The sequence below is a fragment of the Amborella trichopoda genome, chromosome 2 (assembly GCF_054954075.1).
Source record: "Amborella trichopoda isolate Santa Cruz 75 chromosome 2, AtrichopodaSantaCruz75HAP2 v2.0, whole genome shotgun sequence".
Lineage (NCBI taxonomy): Eukaryota > Viridiplantae > Streptophyta > Magnoliopsida > Amborellales > Amborellaceae > Amborella > Amborella trichopoda.
Window position 1 is genome coordinate 60,360,171 of NC_142337.1, and position 20,806 is coordinate 60,380,976.

At 35.4% G+C, this 20,806-nt stretch overlaps 1 protein-coding gene across 19 annotated transcripts; it reads right to left on the minus strand.

Annotated features, from left to right (window-relative positions):
- Positions 1-5,393: 5,393 nt before the first annotated feature.
- On the minus strand, positions 5,394-20,329 carry LOC18445127 (uncharacterized). Of its 19 annotated transcripts, XR_016049878.1 has the most exons (15): positions 20,232-20,329; positions 19,844-20,071; positions 18,753-18,890; positions 17,772-17,853; positions 17,438-17,514; positions 15,506-15,612; positions 14,260-14,389; positions 13,132-13,204; positions 12,900-12,991; positions 10,863-10,929; positions 8,558-8,636; positions 8,351-8,442; positions 6,434-6,577; positions 5,860-6,034; positions 5,394-5,772 (listed from the first exon to the last, which is right to left on the minus strand). XR_016049878.1 is itself a non-coding variant. In XM_020674125.2 (14 exons), the coding sequence occupies exons 1-13, from the start codon at positions 20,024-20,026 to the stop codon at positions 5,894-5,896; spliced, it is 1,449 nt and encodes a 482-aa protein (XP_020529784.1). In that variant the 5' UTR covers positions 20,027-20,173; the 3' UTR covers positions 5,394-5,772; positions 5,860-5,893. The 19 variants fall into 19 exon arrangements, 9 of the variants coding, with proteins under 9 accessions (XP_020529784.1, XP_088715195.1, XP_088715200.1 ...); XM_020674125.2 differs by lacking the exon at positions 20,232-20,329 and having other exon boundaries at positions 13,088-13,204; positions 19,844-20,173; XR_016049881.1 differs by lacking the exon at positions 20,232-20,329 and having other exon boundaries at positions 5,438-5,772; positions 10,863-10,897; positions 19,844-20,179.
- Positions 20,330-20,806: the final 477 nt, after the last annotated feature.

A 20,806-nucleotide genomic window follows, 5' to 3' on the forward strand; every position in this document is an offset into this window, starting at 1 on the left:
AACTTGATGTCATTGAAACAATTGTGCACTATGCTTGAGAATAAAAGATAAGACTGCAAGAAACAAAAGGAATAGGACCAGAGATTACCTCAATCGGGTTTATTACACCCCACACCGAGTCACCACCATCCGATGACGCGGAATCAACGGTCTAATTTCAATCTTGAACCGGGAAAGTAAATTTCGACCAAGCCACACCAATGGAATATGAACCCTTTTGATCACAAACTCAAACCCTAAGTGAATAATCTTAGCAACCTAGTTTGAGAGAGATGAATTATCTTTTTACTAAATCCTAAAACCCTTAGTCATAAATCCATATTTGCGAGATAGGAGAGAGAAGAACTCCATAACCTAAACCCTTAGGTTCTTTCACAATGTGAGAGAGAGAGATCAAACATGAGAGAGAAAACCTTTCTTAAGAGAGAGAGATAGAAAGATAAGGTGTAAAGATTTTGGGTAGAGACATTCTCTTTTTTGTAGGCTTGAACAAGATTTTAGGGTTTTCCTTGACTTGCCTCTTCTTGTGAGATTGAACATAGACTGTCGATCAAGGGTGGCTGGTGGGGTGAGAGATCTGAGCCATCCAAAACGCCATCAACATTATGGAAGGTGCATGAACCATTATCTCCCTTTCCTTAACCATTTTTTCGTCAATAAAAATTAGATAAATTAAATCTAATTAAAATATTATGCATTCTATAATCTTTCACAAAATATTTCAAAAATATATCAAGTCAATATACACTTTCAATATTTGGTCTATATGTGGTCAAAATATTTCATATCTTATTTGATCACATGCCATAACATAATATTACCAAAACATGAAGTAACTTAAACTCTAAGAAAGAATCCAATGGGTGAGGCGTGCCACCCATGTGTGGCACATGTGAGCCCCACCCACTTGACACATGGTGGGCCCATGTACACTATGGGCCCCTCCATGATATTTTATATAATTTTAAATTATCAAAAAAATTCTAAAATATTATTTGAATTTTATAATTTTGTAAAATCAATATCTTCATTTTTATAAGTCCAAAAAAATTATAAATAAAATATTAAATGATTAATAAAAATTCAAATAAAAATTCTAAAATATTTTCTATCATAAAACAAACATAATTAAATTAACTTGATGGGAAATAGATCCATATGGTTAAGGAATTTAATCTGCAATCATGGGGCAATTCACCTTCAACTGTGGACTACAGACCACATTTGCCTTATCGAACCGACCCAATGTTTCCCATGACCCACAGTCCAAACATGGGCTCATTAGCGGGTCACCAAAGTCTGACAGATGAGCCAAGGGTCGCAATCCTAGTCTGTGGATTACAGGTCCTCCCTTAAAAACAAATCAAGGTCACCAAGACCTTATGCGACCACAGCTCTATGGCGCATACGGGTATATCTCGTACATGCATACGTTTCACCTTAAAAAGTGGATTTCTGGCTTTTCCGAACGATCTATCGATATACATGTTGTGTGATGGTACATGGATGAGGTTTTAGCCCCTGTCTCTGTCGGCCACCATCACACACAAGGGTCACACAGCCTTTTCGCTCACTCATCGGGGCATTGTTCTCGGTCATCAAGGGCTAACTCATAAACCCTCATCGGATTTTTCTTCATGCCCGGGTAACATGGGTTTTTCCCAACCGACTGGCCTAGATTGTGAAGCACAGATTGGTATCAGCCAGCGTTTTAAAAAACGCCGAGTCGAACCGGACTCGCCCGGTTCGACTCGGAATTCGCGAAAAGGGACCGGATAGGTTGAAAAATTGGAAATCGTCCGGTTCTAGAGAGAACCGGACGATTCTGCACAGTGACTCGCCGATTCACTGTACGGAATCGACGAGTCCGAACAGTGAATCGGCGAGTCCGTACGGATTTTTTTTTATTTTTTTATTTTTTTATATGGTAATCCATGATAGATTTTTTTGTAATACTTGATCGATTTTTTTGTAATCCATGATCGAATTGTTTTTGTTTTTTTGTAATCCATGATCGAATTTTTTGGTTTTTTGTAACCCATAATAGAATTTTTTGTAATCCATGATCGAAATGTTTGTTTTCTTTTCTTGTAATCCATGATCTTTTTCTTTTCTTGTAATCCATGATCGCTTTTTTTGTTTTTTTTTGTAACCCATGATAGAATTTTTTGTAATCCATGATCGAATGTTTTGTAATACATGATCGAAATGTTTGTTTTTTTTTTGTAATCCATGATCGAAATGTTTGTTTTTTTTTTTGTAATCCATGATTGATTTTTTTGTAATCCATGATCGAACTGTTTTTTTCTTTTTTTGTAATCCATGATTGAATTTTTTGTTTTTTTTTGTTTTTTTTTTTTTGTAATCCATGATTGAATTTTATGTAATCCATGATCGAATTTTATGTAATCCATGATCGAATTTTATGTAATCCATGATCGAATTTTATGTAATCCATGATTGAATTTTTTGAAAATTTGTGATTTTTTTTTTTTAATCCATGATCGAATTCTTTTTTGTAATCCATGATAGAATTTTTTGAAAATTTGTGATTTTTTTTTTAATCCATGATCGATTTTTTTGAAAATTTGTTTTTTTTTTTTTAATCCATATTATTCAAAGAGAAAATGAGAGAGATGATGATTCTGAGGCCACCCTATCCCAGCCATATTATTCACATATCGAGTCCCAACAGCAACAGTGTAGGGATGAGCACGAAATACTATAAATTAAATGCTGAATGGCGGTTCATGCAGGGAAAGAACATATCAATATTCGCATATTCATTCAAAAACATAAAAATTCTTAATGGAGTACCCTCATTTTTTATTGAATTCCTAAAAAACAATATTTATAATGAATTTTAAAAAAATTTTCGAATTTTTTTTAAGCTTTATTCTGACCGATTCACCCGATTCCCGATCCGGATCGCCGATTCGCCGATCCGGATCGATTTTTTGGAAGCCCGATCCGGGTTACTGATCCGTTTTTTAAACCATTGGTATCAGCAAACCATCGTTCCCTTAGTATGGTCCACGAGAGACCATACTCCCACTGAGTTCATGTTCTACTATATCATTTTATTTTACAAGCACTCATAAGGCCTTTAAAGGCCACATAAACCCAACACAGTTGAAGATAGTCATTGGTTCAAGTGTCAGCTTTGAAAAAGGCCCATACCTCACAAAGTGTAAGTTTCTATTTGGCTAGCGGCACAAGAGAAAGTGCTAACTATTGATAATTTGATCAAGAGAAGTAAGATTCTACCAAATGTGTGTTTACTTTATAAGTTGGATGGGGAATCTTGTGCCCACTTCCTTGTTCATAGTCTTTTTACGGATAAGATTTGGAAACGTCTTCTAAATCGTTTTGGCTTTAGTACGAATCTCCCCCAAAATGTTTTGGGTGTAGTTTCCCATTTAAGCTTCCCTTGTTTATCAAATGGTGATATTGTCATTTGGAAAGTTGTAAAAGGGGCAGTGTTATGGGAAGCATGGAAAGAGCGAAATAGGAGAGTATTTGAAGGTAAATATTTATATGTAGAGAGGGTGATGAACAATGTCTTAGGAGAGTATTTGAAGGTAAATATTTATATGTAGAGAGGGTGATGAACAATGTCTTACATTCTAGTTAGAGTTGGCTTAGTATTACCAAAGAATGTCAAGGAATTTCTCATATAGATGTTTTACGAAGTCTGCACAATCTCATTTATCTTCGAGTGATCAGAAATAAGCTCGTGGGTAGATAGGCTCCATTTTTTGAGGAATCTTCTAAACTAAAATTTGATGGAAGTTCTTTTAGGAATCCTGAAAAAATAGGTTAGGGAGGTGTGGTGAGAGGGGCTGATGGAAGAATAGTTTTTGGTTACTAAGGCCTCTGGGTCAAGTCATTGCTAATTTTGCAGAGCTTGCAGCTCTTTTGCAAGGTCTGAAACTTTTTAGGGACAAAAATGTGGGTACCTACTGCGTGGTGGAAGGAGAGTCAATAAATGTGGTCAATTGGTGTCTAATAAGCAGAGAGTTCCTTAGACCCTTAAGTCAATGCGATGTGAAATTCTGAATTTGATAGGAGGTCTCAGTTTCTTTTCAGCATGTTTACAGAGAGCCTAATGCTTAGGCTGATTTGTTGGCTAAGGGGAGTTTCTCTGTCTTCACTTTTAGTTTCAAGTGGTGTAAATCTGCTGTAATCCTTTTCCGTTAGCAATAAAAGTTTTTAATATTGTTAAAAAAATAAAGAGTACAATTTATCCATGCTTGTGAAAAGGCACGTCTTTTCATTGTAATAGTCCAAATGGTTCCTCTCATCAAATGAATAGCGCAGATGAGCCGGGGCTCAACTACACCACAATTGGCTTAGGTCAATACATCTTGTTATCTACCAAAAAAAAAAAAAAAGAAGGCCAATCACCACAAGAAATTACCAATACACCCCGCACAGTCTCTCCATATGAGCTCATCATAGAAGATACTACCCATCTTTTTATTTATTTATGTATATATATGTTAATGGTGGGTGAGACCGCATCGGCCCCCTAACCACGAATGCCCCAATCCCATTCCTATATGGTCTTTTCGGGGACTTTCCATTTTATCAGCTGCCACTAACCATGATGCCAGGTAGGCCACCCCTGATTCAAGTGGTTTGGTACTCTTGTTCCACTAACTAAATAAATTCCACCAATAGACTAGAGGTTGATCTTTGATGGGCTCTTCGAAACTAAATCACAAGAAATGGGTCAGATGTTAAAATGTGCTGTTCGATCAATTTTCCAAATTTAAATGCGATTTAGTGTGCGTGAATTCCTCTTCAACCAGAATCATAATTTTCACTAAATCGATGAGGGCTATGATCCACACAAATTTGGGACAAACCAGTTGAACTGAATAAAATATATATATATATATATATATATATATAAGAAAAGTTTATATAAAATTGCAACCTTAGAATGTAGAATCACATATGCACCTCAAAAATCTATGGGAAATTTTGTTTTAATGATGACAAATGCTCTAATCGATCATCTCCATATCGAGATGTATGAATATAAAAAAAAAAATTATGAGTCCCAGAAATAGTGCATCCTGCAACACATTATCTAGACCGTCAATTTTCAAGATTTTCATATATTTATAGATCTACTTGATTTTAACCATTTTTAGAATTTAAAATTCTATAATTAGACATGAAAATGAATTTTAAGATAATCTTAAGAATTTTTTATAACAAAATTACATGTTAAGATAAAATTTTGAGGTGCGCCTTAATTGAATTGTTTAAGGTTCGACCTTATAGAAACCGCACCCTATATATATAAATGCCAACTTTGTTTAAATTTCTAACCACTCAAAATTAATAGGTCAGGCAATCATAATTGATCAAACATTATCCTGGATATCAAACAAACCCATTTTTTATTTTGGAGCAGACCGATTAAGGCATGCAATGATTAGTGGTTGAAATATTCCAGTCTTGATAACTATGGCATAGCAAAGTAGGTTCCTGAATAAGGATTACAGACGTTGCGTTTTTCTTTTTCTATTTGCATTTTAGTATTAGTTTTTTTTCTCACTTTGGGTAGTCTAGGCACGAGCATGAGCTTACTTGCAGAGTGGGATCCCCTTCCCCTAATGATTGACTTACCCAATCAGATCAATTCAAAGCCGTTATAAGGCGACTTCATCAATTGTGATTTCAAGGCCCGCACAATGATAGAAGAAACGAATAGCTTGCAAGGCAAATTCAGACAGCATTGCCAAGGGACAGAATACTCTGTTAATGGAAATTGCAAGAAACTTCATTCATTTGCCAAGTTAATCAAATAAAACGTCAATATACAAAATTATAAAACAAACTTACAAAGAGATTTAATCGGCGCACATGCCAGTGGCATTTAGAACTTCACATAAATACGCTTCTTGTGGAGAAATCCTGCAACTATACACCAGAATAAAATTCCTAGTAGTACAAATGCCAACTTTCCCCACCTTTTAGAGTGAAGTAGAGTTTCAAGTAGCCATTCTGTAGCACTGACCTGCATATCAAGTCCAGAGAGAGAAAGCGAGAGAGAGTTTAAGGAAACTGATTATTGCAAAAATATGTGAAGGTAAAACGAAATTCAATAGAGAAAAAAGTTCTAAAATTACCCTTCTTTTTTTTAAAAAAAATTAATGTTAACTTGAGACCTAGTAAGAATGGAACTCAGTACGTCGCCTTATGGCACCCCACCACACTGACCACCCCATGCTTTGAGCCAGTCATCATTTTAAAATCACCCTTCACTCTCACATGGTCGTTAAAATATGAGAAACAAAAAAGGAAAAAGTCCACTAAAATACATGACCTTGTAATTTTAGTTCTCATACGTAAGATCAAACATGCACAGAAAATATAATGGGACATGGACCACATATAAAACGGAAGTTACGCATACCAAGTTATTAGCAGGCGACCGCCAGTAGAAGCCTTGGATGGCTGCTGGAAACAGGTCACAAGCTGCCAAAGCATATACAATGAGTGCATTCATCCCCATCCACTCAAGTAAGATTGTTGACCTTCTAAAGTTGCAAACATCAACCTGCACAAAAAAACTGCCATATTCAAATGTCCACAAGCTTGCAAAATCTACAATATTGAGTATATGACAACATTGATGATCATGGAATGTAGGATACGGCTACTAAATATCGACGGACAATGGATAAGGAATGAATTAAGTACTAAACAGAGAATATCATGACATATATATATATATATATATATATATATATATATATATATATATAGAGAGAGAGAGAGAGAGAGAGAGAGTGTGTGTGTGTGTGATTTCATCCAACAATTCTATAGTAAAATAATGAAACAATATCCAAAAACTATGTGAGCCATTTGTTCGACCCTAAGTTTTAAATATACACTCTTTTTATTCCAATGTAAATAAATAAATAAAAAAATAGAAACACACTATAGAAAGTGTTTTTTAGCCCAATTAACATAGACCATCCATTTTTGTAAAATAATGAGATTTAAGCCTTAGGAGGATTTTTTAGATAGCTTTATTATCATAAGATTAAAAAAATAAAAAACTATTTTGAGTTCGTAAAAGCCTAGATCTTGAAATTCATCAAATAAGAAGGTCTAGATTCAATGTTGGAGTGAAACTCATTTTTATCATCTTTAGTATGCAAATTGAATTTTATATTTTTGGGGGTTGATAATTGGGATGAAGAGAGGGTGTGTCTAATTGTTGGTGCCATAAAAAGGCCACAGACATGGTTTTCTTGTAGTGTGGTTTCCTTGTATTACTATGACATGGTGACATGAAATCTATATGAACCTCTTCAACGAGGTATTTATGTGTCAGGTATCTTCAGCCTCTTCAGAGAAATATTTATGTGTCAAGTATCTTCAGCCTCTTCAGAGAAGTATTTACGTGTCAGGTATCTTTGATTGGTCCATAGGATGTCTTGAGTTCACTTTGTTAGCATGCTGGTAATATGCTTTGTGATATTGATAAAGACAGGGTATGGCTCACAACTCGACAATGGTATAGAGGCTCACAACTCGACAATGGTATAGACACTGAGGGCATGTTTGACACGGTCTAATAATAAAGAGTCAAAGCACGGCCTTTATTCCTGAATATGCTGCAGAGATTTATGTTTCAATAACAAGAAACCTGGATACTCCTGATTGGGAACATTCATATGTTGGTATCTTTTTGGACCCCATGAATATCCTTGGTGTATAATAATAATTTAAAACCCTTCCAAATGTTATGATCCAACAAGGCCTTAAATGGATATTGTGCATTTATCATTTGATAGCAAGAACATGTCAATTCCAGAGTTTTCAAAAATGGAAGATTATGCTTCTAACTTTTCATTTGGGTAGGTCAACTGTGTCATTGCGAGATTCAAACCACGGATGTAGAGTTGCAAACTCCAACACCTAGACAATCAAGCCAATGCCCTACTCCCTTATTATGATTCCAACTCGATTTATATTGCAATCCAGTACCAATGCAGATCGTGAATTTTGAGATCCAAGCCAAATCCTTGTATAGAATCAATTATTTGTATACTTTTAGGATCCTCAGTAACCACGACCATTCCGGATTTGAGTTTTGCGATGTTTCAAGTGAAAACCTACAAATACACACACACACACATAAAAAGAAGCATTGGGGAAAAATGAAGATCAAATTAGTGTCACTCATCTTTCATTAAAAAAAGAAAGAAAAGAAACGTAACATATCCATGGGAAAAGGTAAAATCAGGTAATTGAAACATTAATCCAAGTATAATGTAGAAAGGATGATCTAAGGTTAATGTATAAGGAGAAAATCACTCACAATGTAATATATTACAATGAAGAGGAAGCCTCCAGTTCCAACCGTGATGCACATGTAGCTTAATGTGTACAGTGGCTTACTTATCGGCATGCCTAAAAAGTAATCACCAATAATTCACTTAAAAGCAAGTCAGAATAGAGCCAACTGAAGAATATACATCCCAAAATAACAGAAGCAATAACTTTGATTTCTGATAGGATGACTTACCAAGTGCCAGCAAGACAAACCCAACACCTAAAAGAGCAGAGGAAGATATAGTCCACAGGAGTATCCGTGTCATATGGCTCTAGAACACAAAAAATTGCAAAAGAAATATGTAAACATTCAGATAGATTGAAACTGTTTAAAGGGAATGCAGATGAGGTAAATAGGTCTAGATAACATAAATATGAAACTGAATACGAGGGCTGCAGTCTTCTATTGCAAAAAATAATTTCTTAATAGTCCACTGCTTTACCCTTAAACATCTACTTAATGGATGAGCTTTTAGTTATTAAATACATGCTAACTTCACGGTCTCTAGACTCATCAAGCCACTGGTCACTCTCGATTTTTATGCAGAGTTTGAAAAGCCGAAACCAGGTGCAGGCTTGAGTATGGCCCGGCGGCAGGTTGGCCTGAGTCGCCCCAAAACAGAACGAAAAAATAGCTTATAATTCTGAGAAAAAAAAATGCAAAATATGAAGAAATTAATGAAAAAAACAAAAGAAGAATATTGTGTATATGGAAGGAAAAATAGAAAACTTGATGTAGGACCAAGGGGCTTGATTCCTACATTAGTGTAATACAAAGGGTGGGCTAAAGAAGTATATGAGACAGCAGGGCTTTGCGAATATTGGGATCTCCTAGTTAGAATGGGGTTGGGGAATTTAAGGTTTAAGTAGGCTTCAACACCATGGGAGAGGAATCAACACCTTATTTGGAGTCAACACCACAATTTGGAACAAACATTTTGATTCAACTTCAATCTTTGCAACAAATCTGGTCTAGGGCCTTACATGGTATTTATGAGGTTGCACCACTTGATTTTTACCAAACTTGAATCTCAAGTAAGATAAAACCTTCATAAATTCATTACAAATTTTCATTTACCAAATATAAGGACCTAGATCCCTTTATAATTTTTAGGAAACTATGCTTTTACAAAATTAGGTAGATAATATCTTCTGAAACACTTCCAATAAAAAAGAAAAGGAAACTAACTTCATACTATGACAGTAAGATTAGAAACTTCAAACTTTCTTTATTAACTTTAGAATTCGCGATTCAAAATTTTCAGCTGCCTTTCCACCAACATTTGAGTCTCAAAACATCAGAATTACAGAAAGCGCATAGAGATAAAATATTATTGTGTGGGGTCCTTGAGTGGTCATTCATGTCACTCTATTTCAGGAAAGGGAAGCAAAAGCCCTAGGCTTTTAAAACCCTAGATGGGTTAGGGAAGAAACCCTAGGTTTCTTCTTATTATTGCTTGTGCTTGGCCTAAATTACTAATGTTTTTTTGTTCTTCAATTTTCCTCAATCAATGTGGGACTGGAAGATGATTCGAAACATTTTGAAAAAAAAATGGATTCCATTATTTCAATAGGGATTGTCTACAAAGAGACCGTTTATCTTTAGTACAAGGAGGTCACAATCATTCTTGTCCCTTAGATTTCAAAAAGGGCAGTTGTAAGAATGTCATTAATTAGACACAAAGTTCCAAAAACAAACTCCCAGACTTCGTGACTCACTTCAAGCCATTCAATTTGACATCTAATGAGTGCGAATAGTTGTGACCTCCTTGTACAAAAGGTAAATAGTTTCTTTGTACACAAATCCCATTTCAATAAAGCTCCCTCGATGATGGGTACCAACCACATTGAAAGGCGAGTTATGGCATGCTTGTTGTGGACATCCTCGTGTTAATATTAAAAAGTTCTTGACTTTTTGTTACCGGTAATAAGTGTTAGTGATGGCATGTTCGGAGTTGTAAAATGTGTTAGTATCAAAACAATGTTGGCCACCTTCTGAACAAGAGTCATGTCATAAGCCATTTGCTTTAATACATTCAGGATGTTGGACTCCAGCTCTAGTTTCTTCTATTTATGGTTCTCGTCTTTTTGTGTCTTTTAATGATGATTGTCCTACAGTTACTTGGATTTTTCTAAAGAAATTCAAGAATCAAATTTTGACAATTTTAGGCGGTATCATAAATTAATTGCCACCCACTCTGATACCAAACTAAAGATTCTTAGGTCAGGTACGGGGATAGAAATTACTAATAAATAAATGTCCAGATATCTCCAAGAAAATGGGATTCTTCATCAAACACCATCTCTTGCAATACCACAAAACAGTTTGATGTTGCAGAAAGGAATAATCAGGCAATCGAAATCATGCGTACAAAATGCAAAAGGAAGTGAAATATCACAAGCACAACAATAAAACCAAAGACAGGCTTTACAGTTTTATTTGGTTAGTGTCTCCCAAAAACAATTTGAACTGTGTTCACATCATCTCTCAGTCATACCTTAAAACCCACAAGAATGTGTCCATACTGCAGTCCTGCAAAGCATGTTACTATTGCTGAGACTGAACTGTATTTAGAGTAAAGTAAACTGAGAATCAGGAATCTCCATGCAAAATGAATTCAAATGAGTTGAAAGACAAGGCATACTCTGCTACATCACTAAATTATTAAGGGAATCAGTAAGACAATCGACATATATCATAGCCTAATGTAATGGGACGATAAATATTTTGAGACATGAGATGCAACCTATGAACCGACCAATGTTTTCTTTTATTTTTTTCTCAGTGGATAACCAAAACAGAGAAATAAATGGACAATTATGAAAACGCACAATGCGTGGTTCCTAAAAGGCAATATACATTAACACCTCAGAATAGCCATGTCCACTAGAAGAAACAGCATATCAAAGATTCAAATCTGACCCTTAATTGTCACCTCAAATATACAATTAAGAGAAACGGGAGACCTAATAGGTAAATGGTAATAGAGCATATCTGTAATTTCTCCCATGCCAAGTTGAAGCCAGAGTTTCATGAATTTTAGAATGTAGATGTTCCATTGTAGATATCCTGTTGGCTAGTCTGCAGCACTACCAATTCCTTCCTTGTATGTCAGGTATTTTTACTTAAAAAATACAGATAAAACGGAATGTTAATAAGCAGAATTCAAAAGCATTGAACACACTTTTTTATCTTTGTATTCAGAAATTAAGCGGCACTAATAGAATGTTGCATGACCACCATAATTTATTCTGAATCCTATTCAATTTATAGAAGCCAGATGTATAATTCAGCAACAATTCTCTCACACATAACAAATACACCTTCTCACAGTTAGGTTTTCATGCCCATGGAGGAGGACTGTAATTGCAAAACTCCAATCTGAATCTTTAGAGATTTTTATGGCACCTAAAATGCGTGGATTCCGATGGATTTCAACACAAACATTGAGTTTCATAATGTTTTTCACTGCTTCTCACCATATTATGAAGTTTTTCAACATTGCACAAGAACTACGAATGACATCTTCAAAGAGATCTACAAGGATTGCAAATCTCTCCATTAAAAGGGCAGTTCATAGGAAAGGTTATCCACTGCTACAGCTTTCAACACATACTGCATCATCAATTAATTATAATACCCCACTGAATTTTTAGAATGAAAGATGGTTAGGCAGTTGAATGACTGCACTTATATCTAATTGTTCTAATGCAAACATGCTCTCAGCCAATTGAAATCTGCCCAACCTAACAAACAGCTTGGAAACTCATATTACAAATCTCAGCCCACAAACATTTCTTGCCAAAACTTAATGTTATACTTCGAGCCAATGAAATATATGAAATATTTATTAGTGATAATGTTATTCCAAATTTCCATTCAGATTATAAAATATTGTTGAGAAATTCACATTTTCAACCATAAAAGCCAAAAATTTTAAAAAAGAACAGGTATTCAATTGTAGAAATGAATGTAGAAGCCATCAGGCCCCTAAATCAATATTTTATAGCACTTGTTTGCTTCTTGCATTGTACAGGACATTCATCCTTTTTTTTCTAAAGAAAACCATGTTTTAAGCTTATTAAGTTTGGAGAGTTTAAATTTACACGTATTGCATTCATTTCCTGAATTGTACGCAATTACGCATAGATGAATTCGCATTTTAGTTTGTACTATTTTCCATATAAATGACATAATAGTTTAGAGAGAAAAGATTCAGGGCCAACTCTTGTGAAACAAGAATGAGAAGTCGTCTAACAGGTTAGAAAAATCGGAACCAGAAGCTAGAACTAGCTAAAACAGAAGCAGTATCCACGGCTATCTGCACAAATAATTTACATCTAAAGATGTGTCATGCGCAATTCTGAGAGTAAAGAATTTGTCATCTAAAACATTCAACATGACACTAACCATGAACTACATGTTATGTATATGAGTTTCTTCATGGTGCAATGTAGAGATCGGCAATTACATAGGATTAAATTTAGAAAAAAGAAAATTTGTATGCTTGAAGTATTATATCAACTGGACAAACCTCAATATTCCCTCTGGGTCAAATGGAGCAAGGCACCACACAGGTGAGTTTGGTGGCAGAGGTCCATAATCAGGGGAGTTAATGCTACACTCCTTTCAACATAAAACAAAACATGCAGCATCAAAATTCAAACCCAAATATACAACCACCAACTCATTAGCAAAACACAAAAAACATTGCCCAACAACCTCCTTTCGCCGGTAAACAGGATGTTGATAGAGATGTTTCTCACCAAGAAGAAAGCGATCAATCAAGCCAACAGCATTACATGGAGGTCCAAGACTGCCCCTTACTTCACAATGAACCTGATATCATAAAAAGTATGCATAGAAGCAATAAAAAATAATAGCCAACTGATGGAAAAACAAAAAAACTCTAATCAAATCAGGCACGACACATTTCATGAAGTCACAATATGTACAGTGCAATCAAATCAGGCATGACACATTTCAAGAAGTCACAATATGTACAGTGCAAAATTTAAGCAATATAATCACTTATGGGAAATTTATAAACATACACCCATGAGAGATACACTATTTAACACTTTACCACTCTTATTTGATTTTTCAGGAAAATAGAGAGATCGAGGAAGATGCCGCACATAGAATTAGAGCTGGGTGGGTGAAGTGGTGATGTGCAACTAGAATTTTATGCGATCGTGCATACCAATGAGGCTGACGGGCAAGTATTATAGGACAATGGTGAAACCAGCTTTGCTCTATGGGGCGAAATGTTGGGTGGACAAAAAAAAATATACCCATAGATTGAATATAGCGGAGATGAGAATGTTGAGATGGATGAGTGGCAAGACAAGAAAGGATAGAATTCAAAATTAATCTATTCGAGAGAATTTAAGCGTGGCACCAATAGGCGATATAAAATGAGACAAAATAGACTTAGGTGGGTTGGTCATGAGTGGCACCGGCCAAATACAAACACCTGTTAGGAGGTGCGAGTTAGTTCAAGTGGAATGACCAAAAAGGGCAAGGGGTAGGCCCAAAATAAAGTGGTTGGAAGTAGTTCGAAAAGATATGGGGACTTCTGGCCCCACGAATGATATGGCCTTTAATAGAGCAGAATGGAGAACCAGGATTCATGTAGCCGACCCCAATTAATTGGGAAAAGCTAAAATGATGATGATGATAATGATGATGATGATTTTATTTTATTTTAAAATACCCAAGCAAAGACACATGATCATGAGTTGAAATAGTTATAAATGTGTTAAGTGTTAAATATTGTACCTCTCATGGAATTTGATAATTCCCCATTTTCATTATACTTTAGGAACACATAATTTCATATTACAACTGTCCAAGATGTAAGCTGCAAGAGTGAATAGGACATCACAACTCACAATAGTTTCAGATTTATAGTTGGAACTGAACATATTAGAATGCATGCCAGGCACCTCAAACTCCCAATTGGAAACATAAAGCCCATACAACAATCCCGCATAGAGTGAACACAGTAAGACAGCAACCAACCTTCACATTAAGGAAAAATTTAGCACTGTAAGCTTCAAGCGAAATGATAATTCTCCAATGGCATGCTCTTAGTCAAACTTCATTAACAAAAATAAGAGTTGAAGAGTCTCAAGTAGGATATTGAGAAATTTCCGTTTTCTATAATTATCAGGTTATTGGTAATATTATTCACCATTAATTTGGTTCAATGATGATTGTTTACTTAAACTTAAGAAAATACACAAGTTGTGATTTCTTCTTAAGTAAACAATGGAGCTCCAATAAAATGTACATCAGCCCACCATGAATCAATCCGAACTAAAGGTATGTAAAGTAGGCATCGGAAAAAACATTGAAGAATTCAATCCTAACGATCAGAGGGGTAATAGGATCACTGGCAGAGTTTATGTTGAGAGCCCATCGCAATGGTGCCTGCTATTGATTAACAAAAGAAAAAAAGAGAAAAGAAAGCAACCACTTAGGGATAATAGCATATGAAAGCAACTAATGTAAGCCATAGGTTAGAAGAGCAAGGCAGCACAACATATACTCTTGATCTGGAAATCCATGACTAAAACTATACTGAATCTAGAAGGGTCGTGTTGCATGGTGTCCTTTGTTAGGGCAGAACCTCAGGATCATAATATATTAATATGAATCTTCCTGGATAATCTGGAGTTCCTATAGCTTCATTAGGTGCTGGTTAATAAGCCTAGTGGAAGTAGGACAATTCAATTGCATCTCATTCAAGTCATTTCTCAGAGAGGTCTCTAAGGTGAAGTGGCTCAGAGATTTAATTGACACACATGTGCATGTGTTTGAGGGCTGCTTAAAAAGACATGCTGTTAAGCTAAGACAAAATGACATGATCCTCATGCTCCCATACCTGAATTGTGAATCAGTAATGCAACAGTTAATGCCAAATATGACAAAAGAAGATTATTGCAACAGATAATATCAACACGATTTCTATATTTAAGGTCAATTTTATAGCATTAAGCCACAATTGAACGGTAATTCACCCATCACATAGGCAATACAAATATTGTAGAAGTAATGTACTAGAGATCAAGAAAATCGAGTTTCCAAAGTCAATTGATTCACCGGAAACACGAAAAAGAAAAGAGAGTTACTAACCATTCCATGAAGTACTTCTTTACAAATCCCAATGCCGATTCCGCTCGAACGTTTCCCACAAGCCAGATTTCACATATTGCAGCCAAGAAATAGCCAATGGAAATCCTCTACAAAATATGATAGACTGTGCATCACTACCATAGTTCTGTGTCCAGGGAACTCATAAAAATTCTTAGTTATGTAAAGAGCAGAATTTGTTATTTCTGATTGGTACATAAAAAACTGCACATTTAACACTTTGCGTGTTATTTCTGATTGGTACATAAAAAACTGCACATTTAACACTTCTTACATAATAAAGGTTAACATACTAAAAAAAAAACACTTCTTACATAATAATAGATGTGTTTCAATAGGTCAATAGCCCATCATGTGGTATTTCCAAACAATCATCCAGCAGGCCACATGCATAATAGACAACTTTCAATGCAACCAAAATCGAACTTTAACTATACAAAAGACATGCCATTCAATAAGTTTAAACATTGTCAATGCTCATAACAATTTTGATCTTTCTTGTTGGGTTGTAAAATTAGGTTAGACAAAAAGAAATAAACACCTGAAGAACCAGTTAAATATATGTTTCCACAAAGAATTAAAAGTTATACCTTATGTATAACAACAGAGCTATGGTGAAGAAACTTTATTTGTGATGATAGAGAACAAGTACAACCAAGCAGCCACATCCATTCCCAAAGCAAAAGCCAGCTCCCAAATGAAGTCCAGCATTTCCTCAAATATATAGTTGTAAGAATGCCAATGTTGCTCTTTGAGCCAATAGTAGACTACCAGGCTACAAGTCATCTCAAGACAAGCCATGACTCTCTGTAGTCAAAAGCCCCCAAATGGACACATGAGCTTCAGCATGGAGGCATTCCAGGAGAATACCACCAAGATCAGGGTTGGTTCAGGCAGCAACTCTAGGCACCTGCCTAGACCACCGCTCAATGCTCAGCTGTGCATATAGACCATGCAGACCTCAAAGAACTCCTGGTCTCCTAATTGTATTGAGTCTTTTGATTACTATGCTGTGGTCTTAAATCCATTTTACCACAACAAGGATCACCTCTCAAAGACTGAAATCAGCATGCCTCTAAAGAATTACCTCTTCTTTCCCTAATCACCAACATAAACCCTATTGAAGTTATTTTTTAAAGCTTATACAAATGAGAAAGTGTTCCCTTGGATTAAGTAGAGGCAAAGTTTGCCTGTTATTTTGCACCCAGTTTTCCTGACTTAGAAACACACACGGCAGCACATAAATTTACAAACATACACCATATCAAGTTGGGTCACCCTTATCTTAAAACATTCCTTCTTGTGGCTCGATTTCTTCTAATGTCTTAGTCTCTAACATTAACTTCACCTGCACCATTCAAGCCCCCTTTCAATGGCCTGGCACCTATCACCCTTTTGAGTTCTGAAAACATCATTATCCAAATAAGTTTTCATTTCAAAGACGAAATCATCATCTATGTAACTTCTGTATAGAAGATAGGTGAATAGATAATAATAAGAAACAACTCGTCATTAGAAGAACTGGAAATGACTTCTCATGAGGCATCATAAGTTTAGGATTTTCAGATCAGTTCCCATAGCCATGCAGACCTACTTCACGTAACTTGTATAACATCATACAATATCAAACCAAGTCAAATCCACTTGCTTCAATGAGTTGTGAACTTTGAACTCGTGATGCAAAACATAACTGCAACATGTATAAAAAATAATCAAGGATATCTATGCTACCACCATCATTTAACAAAGAAAACAAATTACATATATGAAAAATCGACTATGGGAAAAGAAACAAAGAAGTTTTGCTGATGAAGTGTAACAGAATAGAGTCATTTTTTCTCTTAAACTAAGTCACACAAACCAGATCCATAGGCAAACAACATTCAATTGGTTCATCACAAGATTACATGCTACCTGTAGCACACCAAGCCACCGTATCTGTTGCAAGTCAACTCCGTAAGTTAGGTCATTGAGCCCGTGAAAGTATCCTCCTATGATCAAGGAATCAATATCAGTGAAGGATTTGAAGCTTTTATAAACATATTATATAATTTCTTACAAATTCTCTTTTATTAAATCTCCAATAGGAAAGAACGAGCCATCATGGGTGAAAAGTTTTAGTCCTCAAGCCATGTATAGAAACTCCGGTCATTAAAAATTCTTGCAAATGAAGTAGCAACATCATAAGTAATGTAAGCTTATAAAAAGATTCATCACAAATCTCATTCCAGGAGGAAGAGGCGCACACCTTGCAGAATCACACCCAACAAGAAAAGCTTAATGGTTCTTATTAAGACCTTCCGTGTGGCTGCTAATTTAGCAGGCATTTTCTGCAAGAAATTGAAAATGATATTGTTGTCACTGTTTCAACGTACATCATGATATTAGTTTCCATGAAGTAAATCGTAATTAAAGCTTGAAGTAGAATTAAGTCTTAAATATAAGATGAAACTTGTTATCTTGCTTTATTTTTTTCAGATCAAGAGAACAAATCTCAAGATTCAGACCATGTGGCATCATGTATTACAAGCACATTCGCCATAAGCATGAGAACTAGTATTATAACCACCTTGGATAAATATTAGAATCATACAAAAAAGCCCAAAAACCTAGCCTAAGCTAAACTAAAAACTCAGGAACCTCATGGAACATACAAATACGAGATTATAGTACATACATGATCCTACAATAAAATTAACTGAGGTCGGACACCAACCTGAAAGTAACAAACACGGGAAGTATTGCAATAGAATAATAAGAAACAGTACTTGTAAGCATAAGACCACATTCAGAAAATACCGTGGACATCAATCAAGTCATACATGCAAGCATTCTTGGAGCCAGTAGTAGAGAGACAGGAAGGTGAATTTGTGGCCACAAAGGTGTTCTACGGGCTGTATTACTTTTTCAGTCCTAATTAGTTCTTCATGAATTTTTCTACTAAATAACAAAAAAAACACTTCAATCCCACAGTATGTTGAACAAAAAATCTTTCAAATAGATAACAGTGCAAACTATTTAAAGAGTACTATTAGTTTCATACTATAGGCTATGTATACTATTTAAAGAGTACTGTTAGTTTCATACTATAGGCTACAAGTTCTAGCTGCCCCAATGGTTCGAACTTTGAAGCTCAAAACGCTTATTTTCAAAGAAAATGAGAATTATGTTTGAAAAAACTGCAACTTCAAAATAAAATAAATGTAAGGAGATATATGTAAGGAAGTACCTTGAATACCAACCCGATTGAAACACCAACAATAAAGAGGAAAAATGGCATCACAAAGTCAGCAAGTGTCACACCAAACCAGGGGGAGTGATTGATAGAAGGAAAAGTTCCTCCAGCATCGTCAACTAATATCATAAGCTGTTAAAGAAACCCCATCATCATAAAGCCATTATGCGAAAACCAAACAGAACTATATGGCAACTATGCTGACATTTCCTAATACATGCATCTCATGAAATCCATAGGACTCCCAAAGACCCAAAAAAAAAAGGGAAAGAAAGTCAGCTCTTCAGGATATGCACCATAAATATTTAAAATCAAAACCAACATATTGCCATTTTCCATTTTGAGGTTATGAGACAAATCGAGGTGAGACTTCTAAATTGTTATAAACATCCATCTAAATCAAAAGGAATTATTATGTGCCCAGAGTCTACTTTGAAGGTACAAAGTCCGTTTGGGTTATCGTTGTCAGGATGATAGAAAAGGCAATTAATACAAAGAAGCTCCCTTCATTCAGAGAACAGCACAGTTTGATTTGTTCACTTTGATTTTTTTAGTCTTGCCACATGTACAATGCATCGCTATTTTACTTTTTCTTTTATGCATAGTATTGATATTATTCAGACCACAAAGACCATTGAACTGACAAGAAGGCAAATCTGGTCTTGTTTTCTTCAGTTCCCATTGCCAGTGATCTCTATTAGGAAACTAATACAACTTTTCGCAATCAACCTCAAATTCTCAAATGACTAAGAAAATGATAGCATGAAACATTTCCCCATAAAAGATAGGCCACACTTGAGTTTCCTGTAATGTCTAAGAAAATCACAATACTCTATGCTCATCAAGCTAAAAACGTATTAACCCTAACTAATCCTCCGAACCCAACCCCCAACTGTAATTCCACTCCAAGGAAGAAACAAGTCCATTTCCCATGCGTACAAACAACGTCTCCATAAATACCATTCAAATCAAAACAAACTCAATTCTCAACCCTAGAGTACAAACTTTGGAACTTCCACATACAATCGGAAATCCAATTTAACAAGAAAGAACAATGTAGAATAGAGGAAACTCGGAGGACTTACAGCGACTGTAAGGCCTCTGAAAACATCAACAGAGGCAATCCTTCGATTTGAGTTTTCTTTTTCTCTCTCCTCAGTAGAAGCTTCAGGTTCTATCTCATGGTGCGGAGAAGTAGAAGAAGACGAGAATTGATGTTCAAGTAACAGAGGGTTTCGGTCATGAACAGGCCCTATAACGGAAGCCATACCTCCGAGGGTACTGATTCAGCAGAAAGCCCTAATCAGCTGCCTCTGCAATGGAGAGTTGCAGAAAAGGGAGCTCGTATAAATTTGGAGCGAGAAAATTGGGGTTGACATTTGGGTGATTCGGAAGATCGGGAAACTGAACAGAAAGAGCGTGGGAAAAAGATAATAAATTCAAAAAGAAGGTTCACGCAAGAAAAGCACAAACCAGTATGCTTCCGCGGGATCGCACTGTTGCTGCTTGCAATGAGTCGTTTAAGGCTTCGTTTTTGTTTTTTTGTTTTTTTTTTTAATGGGTTGATCACTGGGAATGCAGCCCTACCCGTTTTTATAAATAATTAGTGATTTTTTAATACTTTAAATGAAAACCTAGACGGATAGTTGAGGCTCAAATGGTGCTAACAGACCTCAACTCCATTCCCACTTGGGCCTTGTTTGGACATAACAATAATCGCTCATATCCTTTCTTTTGAGGTGAGGTTATTATAAGGTGCCCGTCTTATAATATAAGAGCAAAGCCGCACATTTAAATTTTGTTGGAAGATATAATTCTAGTGTTAGAAACTTTATAATGACTTGAAAATCCATATTTATCTTAATTATGAAATTTAAAATTAAAAAAATAGGACAGATCAAATAGACATATAACCAAATAAAAATCTTGAAAATAATTTTATCATAATATATAAAATATGTTAAACGATATACAAAATATGTTAAACAATATATAAAATAATTTTTTAATTTTTTATTTTCTAGGCTTGGGTCTAAGTCGGGACTAAG

Coding starts and splice junctions, on each gene's coding strand:
- LOC18445127 (XM_020674125.2), bottom strand. CDS start 20,026: ATGGCTTCCGTTATAGGGCCTGTTCATGACCGAAACCCTCTGTTACTT. Junction 18,891..19,843: donor TCAGAGGCCTTACAGTCGCT/GTAAGTCCTCCG, acceptor TTTCTTTAACAG/CTTATGATATTAGTTGACGA. Junction 6,035..6,433: donor GGTCGCCTGCTAATAACTTG/GTATGCGTAACT, acceptor CTTGATATGCAG/GTCAGTGCTACAGAATGGCT.